Raw genomic sequence first — 21,497 nt, forward strand, 5'->3', positions numbered from 1 at the left:
GTAAGAATAAAATAAATTATCAATAATCAGCCATCTAATTAAAGACATACTGTAGTTAGTAATACAACAGTTGACCTTGCATCAGTTGATATTTTAACATAATATCAACAAAACACTGAACACTAACTTCTCCCTTCCCGTCTTTCCAGGACTCCCTGAGAAAACATGCCCCCATCATGAACTTGCCAAAATGGGTTAAAATGCCAAATTGTGAGCACTAACTCTCCCCCGTTCAGTAATTGGCCTCAGCAATGTTCTTGTTTGGTGTGCAGGCTGCACCCACTCTGTCATTCTGTTTCCAGATTCTGCAGCCAGGACCATGAATGAATACTATTGTTGTTGTTTTTGTTTGTTACAGTGGATTCATTAGGTAGTAGCTATTGGGTGTTGAGGTGATTCTTCCTGCATGTGACCAAAAGTCTGTGTTAGAAATTGTATAGACGCACTACCTTTAATTAATCAGCCGGCTGTTTAATCAGCCTACTTCAAATATGATCCCTGGATTTTCTGTCTGTATCAAAGTAAAAAAGACAAAATAAATAAATGTGTTTGGTCATTTAACTTTAACTAAAAAAAAACAAACTTGGGTTGCTACAAACTTTTGCACAGTATTGTAAAAATTAGGAACATTAAGCCTAGGAATAAAAATGCCAATAGAAAAATAGGGACATACAATGATAAACACATTTATGGGATTGCAAATTAATAAATTAATTAATTAATTTGCCTCATTTTGTAAACATGGGCATGTGTATCAGCATTTACTCTGATTCCTTCATTTTTATCTTCTTCTAGAAATGTTGTTCTTCAAGTGTGTTATAAGTCAAATATTTGCATTATAGCCTATACTATAATGCAATTATTTCATTTGTTTTATCTTCAATCGCATTTTTTATTTCATGTTTGTTTTTAGCTCCAGCAGTTATATTAGAGAGACAAAGAAAGAAAATCATTATTTGTTTAGTGACAAATGAGCTCATCATAGAAAGTGTGAGGTGTTTTGTTGAAGTGTGAACTCCAAGTCCATTCTCCGAGCAGCAGTCTGTCGCCACTGGTCTCTCTGTGATGGGATCTTAATGAAAGTGTCCAGGTTGCTGATTCATTTCCCTGCAGGTTCTTTATTAAAGCCTAAATTATGATTCCCCGTTAAATCGACGCAGAACCTACGCCGTAGGTTACGCGGCGACGCACAACGTACGTTGTGCGTCGCCGCGTACCCTTACGCCGTAGGCTCTACGTTGTTGTAACGCGGACCATAAATCAGCCTTCAGTCCCTCCTGCAAGCATTCTGCAGCTCATCGCTGCTTCATCGTTTCGCTCTTGGACCAAACATCCTCACATCATCACACATTCAGGGTCAATTCATCACCCACGGGCGCCCCGACAGTTATCTCTCCCAAGATCAATTCGAACAGTTATGCAATGACTTTCCCCGTATCGATTATTTGGGATGTGTAGTCATGCTCATCAATATTACCAGCGTTAAGGCAAACGAAAAGACTACATATCCCAGCAGGCTTTGCGGCGCATTGCTTCGCTACACAGTGAGTGTAGTTCGCTCCACTTGGAAATCCGTTCATAAATAAGTAAATAGTTGGATGTCATGGCGGAATCTGCAGCATGTCCCGTTTTTCAGCTCGGAAAACCCCAATACGACCAGGTAAGTGGTCTCTATGTCTTGTTTATTACCAGGTTTGTACATGTTGTTTTTTTTATAGGATTCGGGTGGAAAACAGCCCCATCCTCGCATCCGGATGCTGACACTTTGTAGCCAAAGTTATTTTTTTTTGTCTCTTGTAAAATCAATGCAACTTTCAGTTGATCATGAACTTCTGGGAACCATCAAATTAGTCTGACTTTGAAGCAGTTTTACTCGTGGTTTATAATTTCTTTTTATATACTAGTATTTCTTATTATTTATCTTTCTTATTATTATTATTATTATTATTGTATACCAGTTTACTGTTTATAGTGTGTTATTATTATTACTGTGTTATTATTTTTCTATTGATGCCTCTTGTTTTTGCACTATCCCCTTTGCTGCTGTAAACTGCAAATTTCCCCTCTGTGGGACTATTAAAGGTTTATCTTATCTTATCTTATCTTATATTATCTTAATTTAATAACATATTTTCTTGCCGATACTTTTCTGCTGCTGCTCCATCACAGATATTTTTTGAACGATGAAAACTACTTCATTAATCAAGAGAAAATCACACTTGACAAACTGAAATTCATTGTTTTTGGTATTAAGATACCTTCTTCACCCTTTCCCCCTCCTTGTGATCGACATGAAAGTCACATCGACACCCAGCTCACTATAATATTTTTTATCTCATAAAATTAAACACATGTTCAATCCTCGAAGAAAAGCTTGAATCATAACTCAGATGGCACATTAACCTCAGTGGTGTCACTCTTAGTCAGACTTGAACTACAAACCTCTCTCTGTGTTCAGAATTGTTTATTAAAATAACAACCTCAAGGAAATAATTGACCTGTTGGCCCACAAAGTGAAGTCTACTTGCAGATTGTGTAAATAAGTCACTGAGGCTCCTGCAGCAATATTTATATTGTTTCAAGAAACGTGAACTACTATAAAAGAGTTGAAATGCAGACCTGTGCTTTCATACAAAACAAGTACAAAAGAAATCACTGCATGCATTGCACAGTGCATGCATGGTTAAAGATATACTGATCTACAGGGGTAGATATGTGTGTGTAATGAGTATTGCAAAATAGCCACAAATCAGCAAACAAGGTGGAGTAAAACCGCCAAAATGATGCTCCAAAGGAGCTGTGGTGATGACTGCATCCCAACCAAAAGAGAGATACAAAACTGGTGCAGCTGGATGCAGAAGTGTTACAAAAGTGAATGCAGAACAATTAAAGAATTGTTGCAATGACACATAAAACATAAAAGGATGCAACATTTTATCAATAAAATGCAAAGAAATGCACAAAAAGAAGCAAAGTTGTCAGGGAACACACAAAAGAACTTACAGTGATGCAAAATTGCTAAAAACAAGTTACAAAAATAAAAAGGGAAACAAAATCCTAATAGTATCCTCAAATCTGAAAAAAAAATCTTTGATAGGAGGGCGCAGTCTGTTGTGTTTTTTTTGTGTCTGGGGATTCATTGTTTTATAATTAATTCATGAATATACCAATTAACACTGATATTGCTTTGTTCCCAGAATGTGTGAATGGGTGCACATTCTCCTTGTCCCACATGCCGATATTGATTTACTGCGTATATTTAGTGTTCTTGCTGCAAACCCCTTTTAAAATGACCACAATAAACCTTGTCTTTTCATCAGCAACCTGACGTTCCCGATGGCTCGAATCTGAAAGGCATCAAAGGTGTTAAAATTAGGCCATCCGCTGAATCAGCTCCCATCTAGCTCAGCGTGCTGGAGCGATCTGCCCGGTTCCCTCTCTACTAGCCTAGTTGTGTACTCTCCAGGGAGCTGGAGCTCATGCATAATTAAAGCAGGCGCCTCACATGGATCCTCTCACTACCTCGCTCTTACAAAACTGCACTGCAGCACATATGGCCTGTCACAGGACAAGACATGCGACGAGGGAACGGCAGTTACATAAATCCCAGGGCAGAGAAAGATGGTTTATCTGCACTCTTTTATTGAGGACTTGAGGACGAGCGGCTGGTTCCAGTCATTTCAATTAGGATCTGGAGTTAAACAGATAATTAAAATAGAGACTTTCTCTCCGCTATGTTTCCTGCCCTTCATAACTGATAAATGCCTCCGAGGGGATCAGATTGAATCTGGTTGCTAGTTTTTCCTCAACCAGGTTGCCACAGAGACCCCTGGCATTAGCCGCTTTTGGGCCTTTTCAGACTGTTGGCACACATTTTCTCTTGGCAGGGAGGGAAAAGAAAACCGAGTGCCTGACGAGCAGCTTCAAGCTCCTGTTAGAAGAATCGAATCCTTGTCCTGCATTGAAAGTGAAATGTACAGTGGTGACGCTTTTCTAAAATGCATGTATTTTGCTCTCTGCTGGGTGTTAGGAGAGAGGATTATAGGAAACATTTAAAACAAGGACTGAAAGCAGGGGGGAGGAGCTCACCGATGGTACCAAAGATGTTCATTTCCCCACATGTCAAACTTAAATCAAAATTGTCACAGCTGATAAAAAAGGGTAGTGCTTTTATAAAATGCAGAATTCTTTTCAAGCAGCATTTATTATAAGGCTGAACATCACTCAGCACTGTCAAACGGGTGTTTTTTTTATGACCTTGGTCTTTTTTAAATCTTGTTAACAGCTATGAGTCAGTTGCCTGCGCTTTCATGACATGTTGTTAGCGCCTCAATGATTTTAATCAACGAGAGGGAATCTGATTGAATCCGGATCTCATATTTTTGTTCCGTCCCACTGCTAAAGAGAAAAAAACATATTTACATGAGACTTAAACGCAGGAAGGGAACGTGTTTTTCTGCTATAATAAAACATTTACTTTCATCAATAATTAACTCTCTCATCCCTCTCTTCCAGAGTTCATTCCTTGGTCGTCTGAGACATTTTGTGAACATCATTGACCCCAGCACACTGTTTGTGTCAGAGGTACAGTTTGCTGTAAAAGTGCATGCATACACGTCTGATCAAATATAGCCATCTTAATTATTTTCCTCTTTCATACTAATCATTACTCTGATTACTCTGGCATTGACTTTGGAGGCCATTTGAAAGGCATATAACCAATCATAGAAAGACCCAGACTAGTATCAGCGAATGACATCCAAAATGCTGTGCAGTGGAGTCGGAATGCCGTTGAAAGACTGTTGATGTTTTGGACTAAAAACCTGTTGATCCAAGCCGTAATTAGCGATTCTGCAGCCAACTTGGCCTTTTTGAGTTTTGGCTTATGCTCATCCATAAGGTGTTCTATCTATATATAGGTGTTCTTTCTATCTATCTATCTATCTATCTATCTATCTATCTATCTATCTATCTATCTATCTATCTATCTATCTATCTATCTATCTATCTATCTATCTATCTATCTATCTATCTATCTATCTATCTATCTATCTATCTATCTATCTATCTATCTATCTATCTATCTATCTATCTATCTATCTATCTATCTATCTATCTATCTATCTATCTATCTATCTATCTATCTATCTATCTATCTATCTATCTATCTATCTATCTATCTATCTATCTATCAAGTTACCGTATTTTCCGCACTATAAGACGCACCTAAAAGCCTTTAATTTTCTCAAAAACCGGCAGTGCGCCTTATAATGCAGTGCGCCTTATATATGATCATTACGGCAATTTATGTTACTGTAGTCAGGGGCATTGTGGGTAATGTAGTTGGTGTCGCCGAAGTAATGGCGCTAAAAACGTCAGGAATCGTCAGACGTTCAAGACAACAGCAGCGACGCTGACTCGCATAATGGCGACTTTGACGAGACGGAGTAAAGCTGGTTTTTATTTTGTTAATAAAGTTTGACATACGGTACTTTTCTTCTTGTTTTTTTTTTGCATTTGCTGTAGGATTTTGTAGCATTTCCTGTAGCGCAGCTCCATCAGGTAGATACGTAACTCAACCCCAGCCACTATAGTACGGTATTTTACCATATATTTAGTGTGCCTTATAATGCGGTGCGCCTTATATATGGAAACCGTTTTAAAATATGTAATTCATTGAAGGTGCGCCTTATAGTGCGGAAAATACGGTAATTTGATAATTAACGTTTCCTGCTTGTAGTCATGGATATCATTGTGAAATAAGTTACAGGATCTTTTTCAGGTAAAAGCAATTATATTTCATGTGTGTCAGCTGTCATCAGTAGTAGTGCAGAAAACAAACAAAAAACAAATGTTTCATCGTTTTAGTTGTTATTTTTTCCTTGTTTGCAGACGCGGTTGACAGAATGCATCAAACTCCTTGATGACTATAAACACGGCACTCTTCCACCCGGAGTGTCTGATATCCAGGTGAGTCTTTACTGGCCATAATGTGATGCAGTTTATGTTTTAGAGTTCGTTCGTAACGTGTTAAATATAATGCGTTACGGTCCCAGCTCCCAGATCGTTGGGCAAGACAACTGGGAAACTTGTGGTTGTGAGAAATCTGGCCTTCCTGCAGTTTCTCTGCAAGCTGTATGATGTCAGACAAGCAAGGAAAATGGCATCAGAACGAGAGTTTTACCCTATACCTTTAGAAATGAATGTTCACACTTAATTGTGCCTAAATTACCTGCATGGGCTTCAGTAAATAATATCTTATCTTATCTGTAGTGTAATACCCACATCTATGGATAAAACAGATCGTTAAAAGTGTTTTTTCCATTGCATGGTACAGTTGGGTGTTGCCTGGAACACCTCGGTATGGTTAACTGGAATTAACTCATTTTCCACTGCAGGTAGCAGTAAGTGTGATACTTTACTGATAATCACAGCAGTTACCCTTTACTCTGCAGACAAACTGTGCTGAACACACTGGGGATTTTCTAGCTCCCGTTGTTGCTGAAATACTCGTTCTTAGAATAATTATTACAAAAAAACAAACGCTTCCTTTGGTAGTTTTACCTTTATTTAGAAAACAAAAAACCAACAACAATAGTTAAAACAATCCAACATCCTTCATCAAATGGCGAGAAAACTTTCATTAAGGACCAAAATGGGATGAACTGAAGAAGTTCTGAGTTAAGATGTAATCTGTTTTAACCAAATGACAAGTGAGTAATGATATTCTTAATTTATCCTGCGTCGCTCATCTGGTCAGCTGTGGGAAGCCCAGAAGATCAAACAGGTAAGTCCCGCTGCGAGGCGTAGGTTGGCTCAGTCATACTCTGCAGACTCCCGGCAGCATGACGACGCTTTCATGCTCTCTGCACGCAGGCCATCATTCATCCCGACACAGGAGAGAAGATCTTCATGCCATTTCGAATGTCAGGTACGGCCTCAGATGAAGATCTTTGTGGACGTTAGTTAAGCTGCTCCATTCTGTCTCCATTGTGTACTCTGAAAACAACGTTTTCACTGTGCAGGTTACGTCCCATTCGGAACACCAATTGTAAGTCCCATATGGGAGCCATACATGGACATCATGCATTTCATACAACGCAATCATGGTCATCTCCAGAGACTGATGAAATGAGACTTTGAACTTATTTTATCCAAAAATAAGCTCTTGTTCCCTGGTTTCATCTAGGTCATTGGCCTTCTCCTCCCAAATCAGACTGTGGTGTCTACCATTATATGGCAGGTACTGGAAACATTGTATTCTGATGCTTGAAAGTCTGTGAAACCTTTAGATTCCTCTATAATTGTGTATAAATATGACCTATAAACACAAGCAGATAGACAGAACCAAACTAAGGTGGTAGTTCTGGGAAACATGAGGGTGGCAGTTATTCGGCACAGGACGGCTTGTCATCTTTAACTGGAAATTAGCTTTGTATTATACCACTGAAACTGAGAAGAAAACTTTTATAAGCTATAAACCGAGCGTTAAGAGGAGGTGGATCATACGATAAAAGATCTACGAATCCAACTCATACTGTCAGAAAAGGGCAGAAGAAGAATAAAGTTAGCTTTGAATCACCAAGTTCAAGTCCTCACTTTAATCTAATTGATGTCGAGGGAGAAAACGCACCGATGCCCCGGAGCTGAAATTGTTCTGAGATGCATCCATAATAGCATTAAAGGCAGGGTCAGTGATTTTTTCACGATTTTCTAACGCACACACGTCTGTCCAGCTGCCCATCTTGTGAATAGATTGTCAATAAATAAATTAAAAAGAGATTGAATGAAACTGGTCTTCGATTGACTTTTCATGGTAAGGGTTCTTTTCTCTTTCTTCCCTCCATCTGTCCCATTTTTTATCAGGTTTAGCTGTTATGAGCAGAATAAAAAGTATCAGTAATGGGTAAAGGAGCGCCCTCGTTTCAGTGAACATGATGTAAAGCACATTTAGAACTCTGCATATCAGGACAAAGTATTCTGGTTTCGTTTCATTGGTAAGTCAGGTTCTATTTCGTCCCTACTGACCGCCAGGCGGTGCTGTAAGCACTGGATATCTTCCCTCGCGCATGCGCATGTCGAGTACAATACCAACAATGTCACGTCACCCGTGACCCCTGCATGACCCCCGGAAGGGTATATCTTCCGGCGTCAGCATGGGATCGGCTCCTTATTTCTTCTCGCATCGCGCGTCTGAAGTACAGGACGGAAATAGGAGCTTTTTGAAGCTTCTTCTTTCCTCCCTAAGAAACCCGCCGGCCTCTGTGCAGCTTCGTGCCATTCAGGTAGGAGTAACGATTTTTTTTCGTCCTCCGAGGAGCTGTGGCCGGCGCGGTATTGATGGTGTCGGGTTGCGGCGGCGTCTCCCCGCCCCGCCCCCCTGCCCAGCTGACAGAAGGTAAGCTGTCAAGCTGCGCCTGACACCTGATCACAATCTGCGCAGGGAGACAGCGTTTCGCTTCCTCTCCCCACTTATTAATGTGACAACATTATTTTTTCCTTGCAGATTATTTTTTTCTTTTGAAAAAAACAACACAAACACCTTTTTTGGTCTTTCTTACAGCCGTGGTGAAGGCCACGCCCCTCTCCCACCGGCTCATTTGTGGTGACGGCAGCGTTTCGCTCCCTCTCCCACTTTATTGATGTGACATTGTTTTTTCCTTGCTGATTATTTTTTTCTTTTGAAAAAACAATACAAACACCTTTTTTGGTCTTTCTTACAGCCGTGGTGAAGGCCACGCCCCTCTCCCACCGGCTCATTTGTGGTGACGGCAGCGTTTCGCTCCCTCTCCCACTTTATTGATGTGACATTGTTTTTTCCTTGCTGATTATTTTTTTCTTTTGAAAAAAAAAAAAGGAAAGAAGCGAGAGAGGATTGTTCTCTTCTTTTTGAGTAAAGACGCCTATTTTTGCCTTTTCTCATAGCCGTGGTGACGGCAGCGTGGCCCTCCCCTCTCCCGCCAGCATATTGGCGGTGACGGCAGCGTGCTCGCTGTGGTGACGGCAGCGTTTCCGCTCCCCTCTCCCACTGACACACCCGTATTGACGGTAGCGTGGCTGCTCCCCTCTCCCACCTGCATATCGGTGGTGACGGCAGCGTGCTCGCTGTGGTGACGGCAGCGTTTCCGCTCCCCTCTCCCACTGACACACCCGTATTGACGGTAGCGTGGCTGCTCCCCTCTCCCACCTGCATATCGGTGGTGACGGCAGCGTGCTCGCTGTGGTGACGGCAGCGTTTCCGCTCCCACTGACACACCCGTATTGACGGGAGCGTGGCTGCTCCCCTCTCCCACCTGCATATTGGTGGTGACGGCAGCGTGCTCGCTGTGGTGACGGCAGCGTTTCCGCTCCCCTCTCCCACTGACACATCCGTGCTGACGGTAGCGTGGCCCTCCCCTCTCCCGCCTTCATATTGGTGGTGACGGCAGCGTGCTCGCTGTGGTGACGGCAGCGTTTCCGCTCCCCTCTCCCACCGACACCTACGTGGTGACTACAGCGCGTCCGCTCCCCTCTCCCACCGGCACATCCGTGGTGACGGCAGCGTGACCGCTCCCACCGACACGTTCGTGTGGACGGCAGCGTGTCCGCTCCTCTCTCCTGCCAGCACATCCGTGGTGACGGCGGCGTGTCCGCTCCCTCTCCCACCGGTCGCTGTGATGGAGCGTTCATGCCCAGGGTGCATGGCCGCCCTGGAGAGATGTCACAGCCGGCTGATGACCGTGCTCTGACGGCGATGGAGGACGCTGCTGTGGCTGGTCTCCACCACATGCCCCCCCTCCCATCGAGCCCTCCATTGCAGCACTGATAGTGGCTCCTGATGAGGCTCTGAAGCCAGATCCCAAGTGCCCCTCTACCCAGAGTAGGGTTACTGATGGGCATATTTGTAAGGCTTATGAAACAGCGGCACGCATCGGCTGGCTGGGGAACACCCTTTTTTCATCTGCTACTGGCTCTCTCCACCTCCCTGCAGGATGCACAGGTGGATGATTCCACACAGGACCTGTGTGACATATCCCTACAGGCTTTTTGCCTCCCAAACGAGGGAACTGGGGCGGCTGATGTCCACCCTGGTGCACACGCGCCGTCATGTCTGACTGGCGCAGTCACCCCTGACGGAGACTGCTCGTAGGGTTCTTCGTCAGGCACCGGCAGAACCGGGGGAGCTGTTTGGGGCAACTGCCCTGGAAGCTCTGAACCGCACCGCCCTGGCTGATGAGACCAGGCAGCGGCTGGTGTACCTTCACAGGGGTGCGGCCGCCTCCTGTACACCGGGAGGCCCTTCACCGGCCCCCGGGCCTCGCCCCCGGCCGCCTGCCCACGGCGGCCGGCGCGGCTTTCAGCGGTCTGTGAGTCAGCCTGCTGGTGACTTTCGCCCCCCTGTGCGCGGACCGTCCCACCAGCGTCGGGGCGTTGATCCCGACCGTCGCCCCCCCGGGACGTCCGGAGCCCGGGGGAGACGGCGCTAAGGCCACGGAGCCGGTCGTCAGCTACTTTTCCGGCAGCAGCTCGGTTACGGGGCTGCCTGCTCATTGGGGCCCGGGTGGTTTCCACCCTAGCCCAGGGGTACGTATTGCAGTTCCGACACCGGCCTCCTATCTCCGGCCGGGTTGAGATGACCATCGTCAGAGACCCGGCAAACATTCCGGCTCGGGCTCAGGTGTTGCCCGCCCTACTGGCCAAGAGCAAAATCATGCCGGTGGACCCCCCGCCGCGGCCTGGGGGTTCTACTTGAGCTACTTTCTCATCAGCAAGAGAGACGACGGACGTCGTCCCATCTTGGACTTGAGGGACCTCGACGAATACATGAAGGTCCTGTCCTTCCGGAGGCTTGACCACAGCAGATGCTCTGCGTAGGTCAGGAGGAAGTGGTTTGCAACTGTGGACCTACAGGGCGCTTGTTTCACGTGCCGGTCGCGGCACGTCACCGGTGGTTCCGGGGGCTAGCCTACCGGGGCCACCGTTGTCGGTTCAGGGTGCTCCTGTGCGGGCTCTCCCTGTCACCGAGGATTTTTTTCACCAGGTGCGTGATGGCAACCCTTGCCCCTCTTATACCTTTGGGCCTGCTGTCGCTACGCCCCCTGCAATGTGGCTGGACAGCCTCGCCTGGATGCCAAGAGGCACGGGCGCAGGCTGGTCAGGGTTTCGCGGGTGTGTGTCTATACCCTTGCACCCTGGAAAGGCGGGACATTCCGGCTGAGGGGTGTGCCCTTAGGCGCTGTCCCCTCCCTGCCGGGAGGCTGTCATCAGTAGTCCTCCCGGGTCCGCACGCGCCACATCAACGTGCTGGAGCTCTGGGCTCTGCACTTCACACTAACATTTTTTGCAACTCCTGTGGGGGAGGCACGTGCCGGGTCGGTCGGACAGTGTGTCCACTGTTCCTTGATCGGCCACCAGAGGGGGCCCCGACTCTGCACAGCTGCTGCAGGTGTCCCGGGGCCTCCTAGCGTGGACAGCTCCTCGCCTGCCCGGCCTTCGGGCGATGTTCCTGCCTGGAGACAGGAACCGGGTGACGGACTTCCTCTCCCGGCGCAAGCCGCCTTTGCAGAGGGTCCTCCAGAGGGCTCACGGGCTCCTCTTGGTGGCCCCCTTCCGACCGGGGAAACATAGTTTCCACTGCTGCGGGGGCTCTGCTGCGACACAACATGACGCCCCTCAGAGGGACCGTCTTTTCCAGCTGGGGATTCAGGTTTTGCACCCCGACCCCGTCGCTTTTGGCTCTGAGTCTGGCCGCTGCGGTGCCCGACCCATTGTTGTCAAGCTGTCCTGAACCCGTCAGGGCTGGCATCTCGAATGCCCATGTGCCTCCCACCCGCCTCTGGTATGAGTGCGAGTGGGGGAGATTCTCTGTCTGGTGTGCAGACGGGGCAGAGGACCCTGTTCTTTGCCCCGTGGCCACGATCCTGGGGTCCCTTCGGTCCCTCCTGGATGGTGGCCGTGCTCAGTCCACTTTAAGGGTGTATGTGGCGGTCATTTCATCGCGACATGCCCTGGTTGAGAATGCCGCCGTGGGGTGCCGCCGGCTGGTTTCTCTTTCTCAGGGGGGCTCTGAGGCTGCCCCCCCCGAGGAGCCCAAAGGCCCCAGTTTTCGATTCCATTCGATTTTTATATAGCGTCTAATACAACAGGTGTTGTCTCTAGACGCTTTCCAGAGAACCTGAACATAAACGTACATGTAAACCCCCGAGCAGTGTGGGACCTGCCCATGGTGCTAGGTGCCCTCTCTTCTCCACCCTTTTGGGCCCTTGGCCCGGGTGGGCCTGAATTGGCTCTCTATGGAGATAGCTTTTCTCCTCGCCATGACATCGGCGAGTCGATGAGTTACATGCCCTGTCAGTCAGCTCAGGGGCTACGTTGTGGCCGAACGTGGCGTTCCTGCCCTAGGTCCTGCAGAGAGTGGGCCAAGCCCTTTGTGCCCCGTACGGGCCCTTGCTGCTTATGCTACCGCGCCTGTGCGACGGTCGGAGCAGCTTGTTCTCTGCCATGGTGGCCCCAACGTGTGCTGTTTCTGGACAGCTCCGTCCCACTGGGTGGTGGACACCGTCGAGCGCGCCCACAGGGCCAGTGGCCGCCCCTTACCAGTGGGGGTAAGGTGCCACTCGACCAGAAGCGTTGCGGCTTCTTGGCTGCCCTGCAGGGGGTGCCTCTGGAGGACATCTGCACCGCGACTTCATGGACGTCGCCAGACACGTTCTCCAGGTTTTACCGGATCAATGTCGCCACTCCCCAACCATTGGGCGTGGTTCTACTCCCGGGTCCTTCTGCCCCTGGTCAGTGAGGTATGTGACCGGGATCCTACTTGACATTGTTGGTATTGGTCATCCAGTGCTTACAGCACCGCCTGGCGGTCAGTAGGGACGAAATAGAACGAAAGTTACGCCTGTAACTACGGTTCTATGAGTCCCGGATGACCGCCAGGCCTGCCGGTCACTCCGAATCCTCATGCTCTCGCGAGAAGATTCTAGGAGCCGATCCCATGCTGACGCCGGAAGATATACCCTTCCGGGGGTCATGCAGGGGTCACGGGTGACGTGACATTGTTGGTATTGTACTCGACATGCGCATGCGCGAGGGAAGATATCCAGTGCTTACAGCACCGCCTGGCGGTCATCCGGGACTCATAGAACCGTAGTTACAGGCGTAACTTTCGTTCTCTTTACCCACTTTTAACTGTTTTGGAAACTTATGGATGTAATTTTATATCATATTTATGCAGAATTATAGAGAAACAGAAGAAGAGTCACAAACTTTTAAATCACTGTAAATCATAGCATTAATTGTACATTTTGCACATCTGGTAAGCACATTTTTTTATCTTCCTATCTACCCGTCCTATTCCTAGACATTTCTTAACTCTTTTTTATTTTTGTTTTCTCTTTAGTGGCTGAATCAGAGTCATAATGCCTGTGTGAACTATGCAAACCGCAACGCCACCAAGGTGAAAAAATGATCTCTGTCTGCAAACTGGTCTTTGAAAACAAAAAGTCTCTGCTGCTCATTTTTAGTTCTTTCATCCCAAAATCGATAAGCTTAATGTTTTCTGGCTTCCAGCTGTTTTCTGTAGCAAAATAGAGGCTGGCCATGTCCCTTTATCACTATGAAAGACACTGTGTCATGTTAACGATCATAGCAGTTTAAGAGTTTGTTTTGTCTGTCTTCAGCCTACGCCAACATCAAAGTTCCTTCAAGGCTATGTAGGAGCTGTGACGAGCGCCGTTTCCATCGCAGTGAGTGTATTTGTTCTGCACTGACATCGATGCACTTCAGTTCTTGTAATATTAGGCACTGTGTCACAGTAATTCTCGTACCAGACTGTATTTAAAGAACTTAACAAACCCCCATGTGACACCCAGAGGTTTTCTAAAGAGTTTGTTCTCCTGGTGTCCATGTATGGTGCTATATCAGCATGAGCTGCTGCTATCCGACCCCGGTTAAGCCAAAAATGGGCAAATGGGTGAAACAATCAGGCCGGGAAGCCTTAGTTTGCTTTTCACAATTACCCCAAGATACCACAAGGCAGTTATTTACTTCGGTTGGCAAGCTCAGGCTGACCCACGTTGATGACTTATGTTGCTTTACAGAGTGCTGGTCGAAATGAAACGACGACCGGGGGGCTCCAGTTTGGTACGGTGGTTAGCTCCTCTGTAAAATGAGCGTGGCCTTTGGGTCCTCAGGGATTTACAGCGTTGTGTCCCAGCAGTAGTCCAGGCAGATTTAGTCAGTGTGAAAGTGGGCAGCCCAACCTGAAAGGTGGCTCGGATGGAGGAGCCAGCTCCTACCACTCCAAGGACAAGTGATCAACAACCTAGAGACCATTAGCCCCAGTATCAGCGTTCATCCATGATGGAAGGTTGCAGCTGCTCCACTCAGCTCTGTCCTCCGACCCTAAAGCTTGAGTTATGGTTCTGTGTCAAAACGACGCCATGCCTACAGCGTGTGGTACGCGTCGATGGGTACCACACGCCGTCACTGCCGCCGTAACTGAAGTGAAAATTGTAACTACGCGTCGAGGCGACACAGACCACACGCAGACCGAGAGGGCTGTGATTGGTTCGTTTGGTAGCAACGCATTTCCGGTTTCCGGTTTGAAGCAGTCGTGAACTTTCAGCGCTCTTTTCTTCGTGAATGTGTGATTTTTTTTTTTTTTTTTTGGCACAATAGTTGCCCTTATCTCTTTGATTGACCGGAAAAAGTCGGATAAACCATTCAGGAAAAGATCGCTAACTAGCGGCCGCGGGGTGTACTGCAAATGAATGGCGGCGAAATGAAGTGACGGAGAAGTCCGAAGGGTTCACGACGGCGTCACGGCGACGGCGTGTGCTCTGCGTTGGTTTGACGCAGAACAATAATTCAGGCTTTAGAGGCAGCTCATAGGTGCTTGGAGTGGTCTCTTAGCCTAAATAACAGCTGCACTGTTTGGCCTTTATTCACAGCTCAGAAGTCAACAATTAAGCCAGATCAAAAGATACAACGCCCCTAATTATGCAAAAGATTTGCTTTTTATTATTTAACGTGATGTAAAACCTAAAACTTGTATGTATGTATGTATGTATGTATGTATGTATGTATGTATGTATGTATGTATGTATGTATGTATGTATGTATGTATGTATGTATGTATGTATGTATGTATGTATGTATGTATATGTATGTAGGTGTATGTATGTATGTGTATATGTATACGGCTTAATTTAGGGTGGCGAATTATATTTTGTGTTGTAAATAACCGGGGCAGGGCTAAATACGTTTTTTTAACTTCTCCCTGCTCCATTTCGAGCATGCAAAAAAAGGAAAAAAAAACAAAAAAAGCCAGTGAGGCATGTTTTTGTTTATGATTGTTATGATTTGTATTATACTGTATTTATCATGATTATTATTTAACTATTGTTCTTTGGTTTAAATATATATTTTTTAGCATGTTCGAAATAAAGTTTTTCATTCATTCATTCATTCAAAACTTCACTTGCAGAAAAGTTGCTAGCTGCTAATTGCTAGAAGTCCACTGGATTTACGTGGGATTATCACTCAGGACGTTGCCCCATTAGTACCAGCGTTTAAACCAAACTCAACCAGGACCGGCACATTTAGGACTAAAGCAGCAGTGCCAAGTACCATTTCATTGTATAGCAGCATTTAAAGCGCATTTTATTCAAAGGAAAACGTGTTGTAGTAAGTTTTTTAGATGCGGTTGTTATAATTTGAATTTTAAAGCTTGGTTCTTTTCTATTTGTTCCCAGGTGGGACTGAATGTGCTGATTCAGAGGGCCAGCAAGCTGAGTCCTGCCACCAGAATGATCATTCAGAGATTGGTCCCCTTCCCAGCTGTGGGTTGGTTTTCAAAGGCCGCTCTGTTTTCATGAAGCTGCTCCTTACGGGGCCATCTGCTGGTTTCATTCGGTCCCTGACTGCAGCCCCAGTTTGTTCACAAGTGATAAAGTGTCATCTTCATGGGAATGAATCGCAGATTTCAGGGGCAGTTGACTGCTTTAGCTTCATTTTTTCTATGTTATTTTTGAACAGCTATTATTACCAGTGCGTGTGTATTAAAGTCTTGATGCTTCTCCGTCCCTCCTCAGCAAGTGCCAACATCTGCAACGTGGGTCTGATGAGACACAGCGAGCTGGCTGAGGGCATTGATGTCCTGGACAGCAACGGCCGCGTGGTGGGATCCTCCAAAATTGCTGCAAGACACGTGAGCGGTTCCCCGTCCACACGCTGGCTTTTGTTTGTTCATTTCAAACTGCATGGCGGATGTTGATGGGGGAGCTGTTATTCCTGGCTCGGCGCCCACAAATCAGCATCTGACTTAGGGAGGAAAGATTAGATGTCACTGACTGTAGTATTTGAGATGATTTATGTGTTCTTTTGTTTATCTTTAGGCAATAACAGAGACGGCCTTCACGCGCGTGGTCCTCCCGATGCCAATCTTTGTCCTTCCCCCCATCATCATGTCCTATCTTGAGAGGTACCTGCTGCCTTTTTATTCTTTTTAAAATAACTGATTCTTATGCTAATAAGAATCCTTGACATCTGATGTTTTAACTTTCACTGTCACAAAAGAATTAGATTATGCCATAAATATGTGTAATTGTATCAACAGTTTGGAATTTTGACATGAAAACATCTACATTAGGTGAAATCAAAACAAGATGGTTGAGACGCTGCGTCAAATGTAAATAAAAACTGAATGCAGTGGTTTGAAAATCTTATAAACTCACATTTTATTCACTTTAGAAAATAGAAAATGCATACGATTTTTATAAATCATCATAGAAACTATGAACTCATCTTGAATCTGGTGGCAGCAAAATAGTCTCAAAAAAGATGTGACATGGAGCTCAAAATAAACACCTGGAGGAAGAACTTTCAGTTTAGAGAGAGAAAGTCCATCAAAAGATTTGTAGAATCTGGAGACATCTGTGTGTGTGTAAGGTTGAAAATCAATACTTCATGCCAATGATCTTTGCGTTATATCCAGACATGATTATGTAACAGACGTGACTGCACAGACTCAGGAGCACCTCTGGAAATGACGGTCTAAGAACATCTGCTGTCTGCAAATGAAGAAGTCGTATATGAAGTTGACCTAGAAACACAATTTTCCTCTCTGAAACAAAGTTTATTTAAATTGGACTGAGAGAAGCCAGACACCTTGCTGCATCCATATTCAGGGACAAATGGTCTAAAAATAAGAACCCTTTCATTTTATGTAGGTTAATTCTTTTTCTCTTTTTTGCAGCTTTTCTTTTCTGTTAATCAGTTTTGTTTGGTTGAGATTGACCTAAAAGGGCAAAATAAAATGCATGAACTGAATCTAAGCCAGCATATGTTTCGCCCCGAAGTCAATGCAGTGAGAGAAAAAGAAGAGAGTCAAATGTAATCTTTGCGTTTTTATCTTAGACTTAAATTGCAGAGGATAGAAGCGTTCTGACTCAGTAAACTCGCACTGGCAGACTTTCACACCCTCCACTTGTGTGAATAGCTCCCCAAATACTGCATGTGATCTTTTTTTTTTCCTTCAGATCCAAAAATAACCACAAGCGTTGCACTAGTCATGTGGGATCGATCCATGCTGCCGGCTTCAAATTCTTCTTTAAATCTCTGTCCTGTCTCTTGCAGGTTGCGGTTCCTGCAGAGCAACCGCAGATTGTTGCTGCCCATCCACAGCGTGGTGTGCTTGGTCACGTTCGGCCTGTCCCTGCCTCTGGCCATCAGCCTGTTCCCCCAGATGTCTCAGGTACAGTGTACGCTGTCAGATGAGCTGCTGCTCTCACACAGCCAGATGGCTCCGGGTATATATTAGCAGCTGCTAATATATTCAAATTACATACACTCTAGTTGGCGAGCGCAGCCGGGCCCACACCTCTTATTCCAGCCGCCTCCTCCCATGTCTAATTAAAAATGACTTTCACAGATATAGAGCTGAATTCTAATCTTCGTCTTCGTATTTTTTGCCTCTCTTCTTCTTTTTCGTTTTGGCAGATTGAGGTGTCTCGCCTTGAGCCGGAGATTGCCATAGCAACAGATTGCAAGGTGGTGACCTACAACAAGGGTTTATGATGGATGGTGAGAGGACGCGGTGCAAGGGAAGAAGGGAGGCAGCGCTGTGAATAACTGTCTCCCAGAATCCACTGCAGGATTTAGGACCTGTCTGGTGGATTACTGCCACCGTAGAGCCTGTAGGTCCCCGTAGGTCCCTGTATACTTACACAACACCACTAAACCTGATTTCTACTGTTCTCAAGATCCCAGCACTTACAGGGTGTTTATTTGTAGCTTGAAAATGAAAAGAAGTTAGTCTTCTTTCCTGCTTTTTTGTGAAAAAGAAATTAATTTCTTTCCTGTAAATCAGGTTTTAGCATGATTAAATAATCCAATTTAATGTGTTCCTCCTGTATGGTATACTCTGGAGATCCAGCCAACTATAATTGAAGTGTGTTGAGAAGTTGAATTTCATAATATTTTTGTCTAATTGCGGTTGGTAGGAGCTCGTTTCAGTATTGAAGCAGACTTGTTCCTGCACTATAATCACATCTAGTCGACACAGTTGCTATCGGCTATAAAACTATAGTTGTTCTGATGGTGTTATTAACCAGCTGTTACTGCATCCTGTTGAATCATCGCATTATTTAGCAGCAAGAGCTGCATGGGGACCAACGTGTTGAGTATTCACTCCTAATTCATACAGCTCTGCAGACCTGAGGGCAGCTGCAGCATCAGGGGGTTCATGTCTTTACCGGCCATTCTTCACACACAAGTAATGACAGCTTTCTGAGCTGCTTTAGTGTCCATCACGAGCGCTGTCACAACAAACAACCTTACTATTATATGTTAGACGGGAGAGGACTCTTCTTTTTTCATTTGGTGCCATCTGGTGTCCTTTCCTTCCTGTAACCCAGAAATTTATCAAATTGTCAAACCATCTTGAAGGATGTCACATATTCTTAAAACGTCCATGAGGACAGAATCACACAGTAGGGAGTTGAATTTATTGTGAATATGGATGATTTCCAAAGTCTTTGTTTTCAACTGAGTCAACATTCAGCCTTGAGGCTGAGATTCCTTTTTCCATTAATCACTTTTCAGAATTTGGTCCCTTCCTCCATTTTCATGTGAATTAGGAGAGCAAAAAAGAGAAGGAGAGGAATAACAGATGGACTAGCTGAGGAATGAGATTGGTTTATGTAAACCAGCCAGAATAGCTCATGGAAATGAGATGCAGTGCCACCGGCCAAGGTTGTGATACAAACTGGGTTGCATTTGATTTATGCGCTTCATACTGATAACAATATATCAACACTCATCCCATTTTTATAAGGATCTTGCAATGTAACAAACCATGACCTGCATGGATTAGGATGGTAATTAGACGTTTAAGTCTTTTTGGTGCCCCCTGGTGGAGAACCGGGTGTACGACAGTCTTGTTTGGCGCCCCCTGGTGGATATTATCTATCAGTCACGCTGATACTGATTTAGGCCTCAGTCTCTTACACAGACAGCAGCTGGTTAAAGTTTCTGACTCACTGGAAACGTGAAGGCACATTCAAACCAGTTTCTGAAGGCTCTGAAAGTTAATAGGACAGAGGAGCTCCACAAAAGGACAGCATACTTGAACTGGTGTTTCCCCTGATTGCATTTGAGCCGCCCACGGGAACGCTGAAATAGCTTGTGGGTGAGTGATAAGTTGGATTCAATTAATCATGAACTTCACACTTTTTATGTTGTTTTTATGCCAATTATTTTAGAGGCTGACATGTCAAGGAGGATAATTCTTTCTGCTTTTTTTTTTTAAGCAGATCATCATGTTTAATTCATATTAATTTGGCATAAATACCTTTTTTGACACAACCCTCCTCGTTAATCCAGGCTTTGGGCCGGATGGATGAAGACATTAATATATCTGGGTAACAAACTCTTCTTTTAATGGCTGTCATCTTATCAGGGTTTGATGACTTTTAGTTTCCATTGTTGATCACAAAGGGTTTTCCTTCGTGCTTTAAGTTTCCTTCCTGAATTTGGACCAAATAAATACCTGATAAAAGCAGCTCCATGAACCACTGCCTTCAAGAGTCATGGAGGTCTTCAGAAACCTGCTGATATACGCAGTGGGATCAACCGTAGCTGCAGCACTGACGTAGACTGAACGATGATAAACTGCCAACAAGGAAAACGACGCAGTCCCTGCACTGGAAATGTCTGTGGGGAAACATTCATGCTCTACTACAGAAGTGCACTGATTTGTAAGCTTTTCAAAGCAAAGTCTAGTCACACAATGGATGTTTTTAAATCTACATTGTGTGATGTAATGTACAAGTTTATCAAACTGGTTGTAACTTTCTGTCTTAAATCATTTTGACTGTTACTACAACTTTAGATGCATCAACTTCTTTTGTGCAGTAATTTAAACATAGCTGGAACATATATGAGAAACTGTGTTTTAATCCTTTGTATGATCATTTTGATGCTCAGGTTTGATAAATGTTTGCCTGTCAAACTGTATGAAACATCTATATGTAGATATTATTTTACAATGATTAATAAATAATCTTTCATTGTATGTAAAGTGTTTTCAGTCTGCCTCAGCTGCTTAGTTTTATCCTCTGCAAACTTTCTTTAGTAAATATTTCCTTAAGAATTGTATTTTTTCCAAGAATTTAAAGTTCATGTCACTTTGTCAGTCACTTATTCAGTAAAATGCATCCCCGAATTAATCCCAAAACTGCATATTTTAACAGTTACTAGGAAAATACAGTAACACAGGTTAAGAAGATAAAGTAAAAAACTAGGAACTTACTAATAAATATGCTTAATATTCTACAACTATGTGGAAAAATTGATAAATGAAAGCAACGTGACAATGAAAGTGGCTTCGTGGTATATGAAATGTCCAACTTTGATATGGGAATTTGATTATTTTACATAATTTAAAACCAATTCATTTAGAGTAATTAACAGTATTTCACTGCGCTGGCTAAAAAAGAAAAGAAAAAATACCTAGTTTGTCCTTCGACCACAAAACAATCATAGGGACAAATGCAACTAAAAGCATTGAAATTTATAAAATGTCAACTAACTATAATGAACATTTCAGGCACCCCTGGATGCAGTTCTTCTTTTGCAGTGTCTGTCCCTGTACTTTTGAGAAATACTTAATTAATCCCATGTGGGAAATGATGTCATTACAGCAGATGTAGGTAAAAAATATGAAGATGTAACTCAAAAATACTAAACCTTATAAGAAAAACTTAAATACGAAATATAAAATATCAGGACCTGCACAGATATATACAGGTAAAAGGGAAAGTTGTTGCAAAGATTAATCTGATTAACTGTCACACATATGAGTTATTTATTTCATTTTTTTCATTTCATTTATTTATTTAAAAGGGACAACGCACATTAATTAACATGAGCACTTGAGTCCATCATGTAAATGTGCCAGATTTAGCCATACAGGCTAATTTACATCTGCAGTCCCTGGCAGGTTGATGGCATATATA

At 44.4% G+C, this 21,497-nt stretch overlaps 1 protein-coding gene across 2 annotated transcripts; it reads left to right on the plus strand.

The window, feature by feature from the left end:
• The first annotated feature begins 1,346 nt into the window (after window positions 1–1,346).
• sfxn5b (sideroflexin 5b) lies at window positions 1,347–20,509 on the plus strand. Of its 2 annotated transcripts, XM_061726195.1 has the most exons (14): window positions 1,349–1,660; window positions 4,516–4,584; window positions 5,893–5,970; window positions 6,761–6,787; window positions 6,877–6,931; window positions 7,026–7,051; window positions 7,190–7,243; window positions 13,379–13,435; window positions 13,659–13,724; window positions 15,735–15,825; window positions 16,074–16,189; window positions 16,377–16,462; window positions 17,617–17,734; window positions 17,980–20,509. In XM_061726195.1, the coding sequence occupies exons 1-14, from the start codon at window positions 1,604–1,606 to the stop codon at window positions 18,055–18,057; spliced, it is 978 nt and encodes a 325-aa protein (XP_061582179.1). In that variant the 5' UTR covers window positions 1,349–1,603; the 3' UTR covers window positions 18,058–20,509. The 2 variants fall into 2 exon arrangements, with proteins under 2 accessions (XP_061582178.1, XP_061582179.1); XM_061726194.1 differs by lacking the exons at window positions 7,026–7,051; window positions 7,190–7,243; window positions 13,379–13,435 and having other exon boundaries at window positions 1,347–1,660; window positions 15,735–16,189.
• Window positions 20,510–21,497: the final 988 nt, after the last annotated feature.

The sequence above is a fragment of the Cololabis saira genome, chromosome 7, assembly GCF_033807715.1.
Source record: "Cololabis saira isolate AMF1-May2022 chromosome 7, fColSai1.1, whole genome shotgun sequence".
NCBI classification, from domain to species: Eukaryota; Metazoa; Chordata; class Actinopteri; order Beloniformes; family Belonidae; genus Cololabis; species Cololabis saira.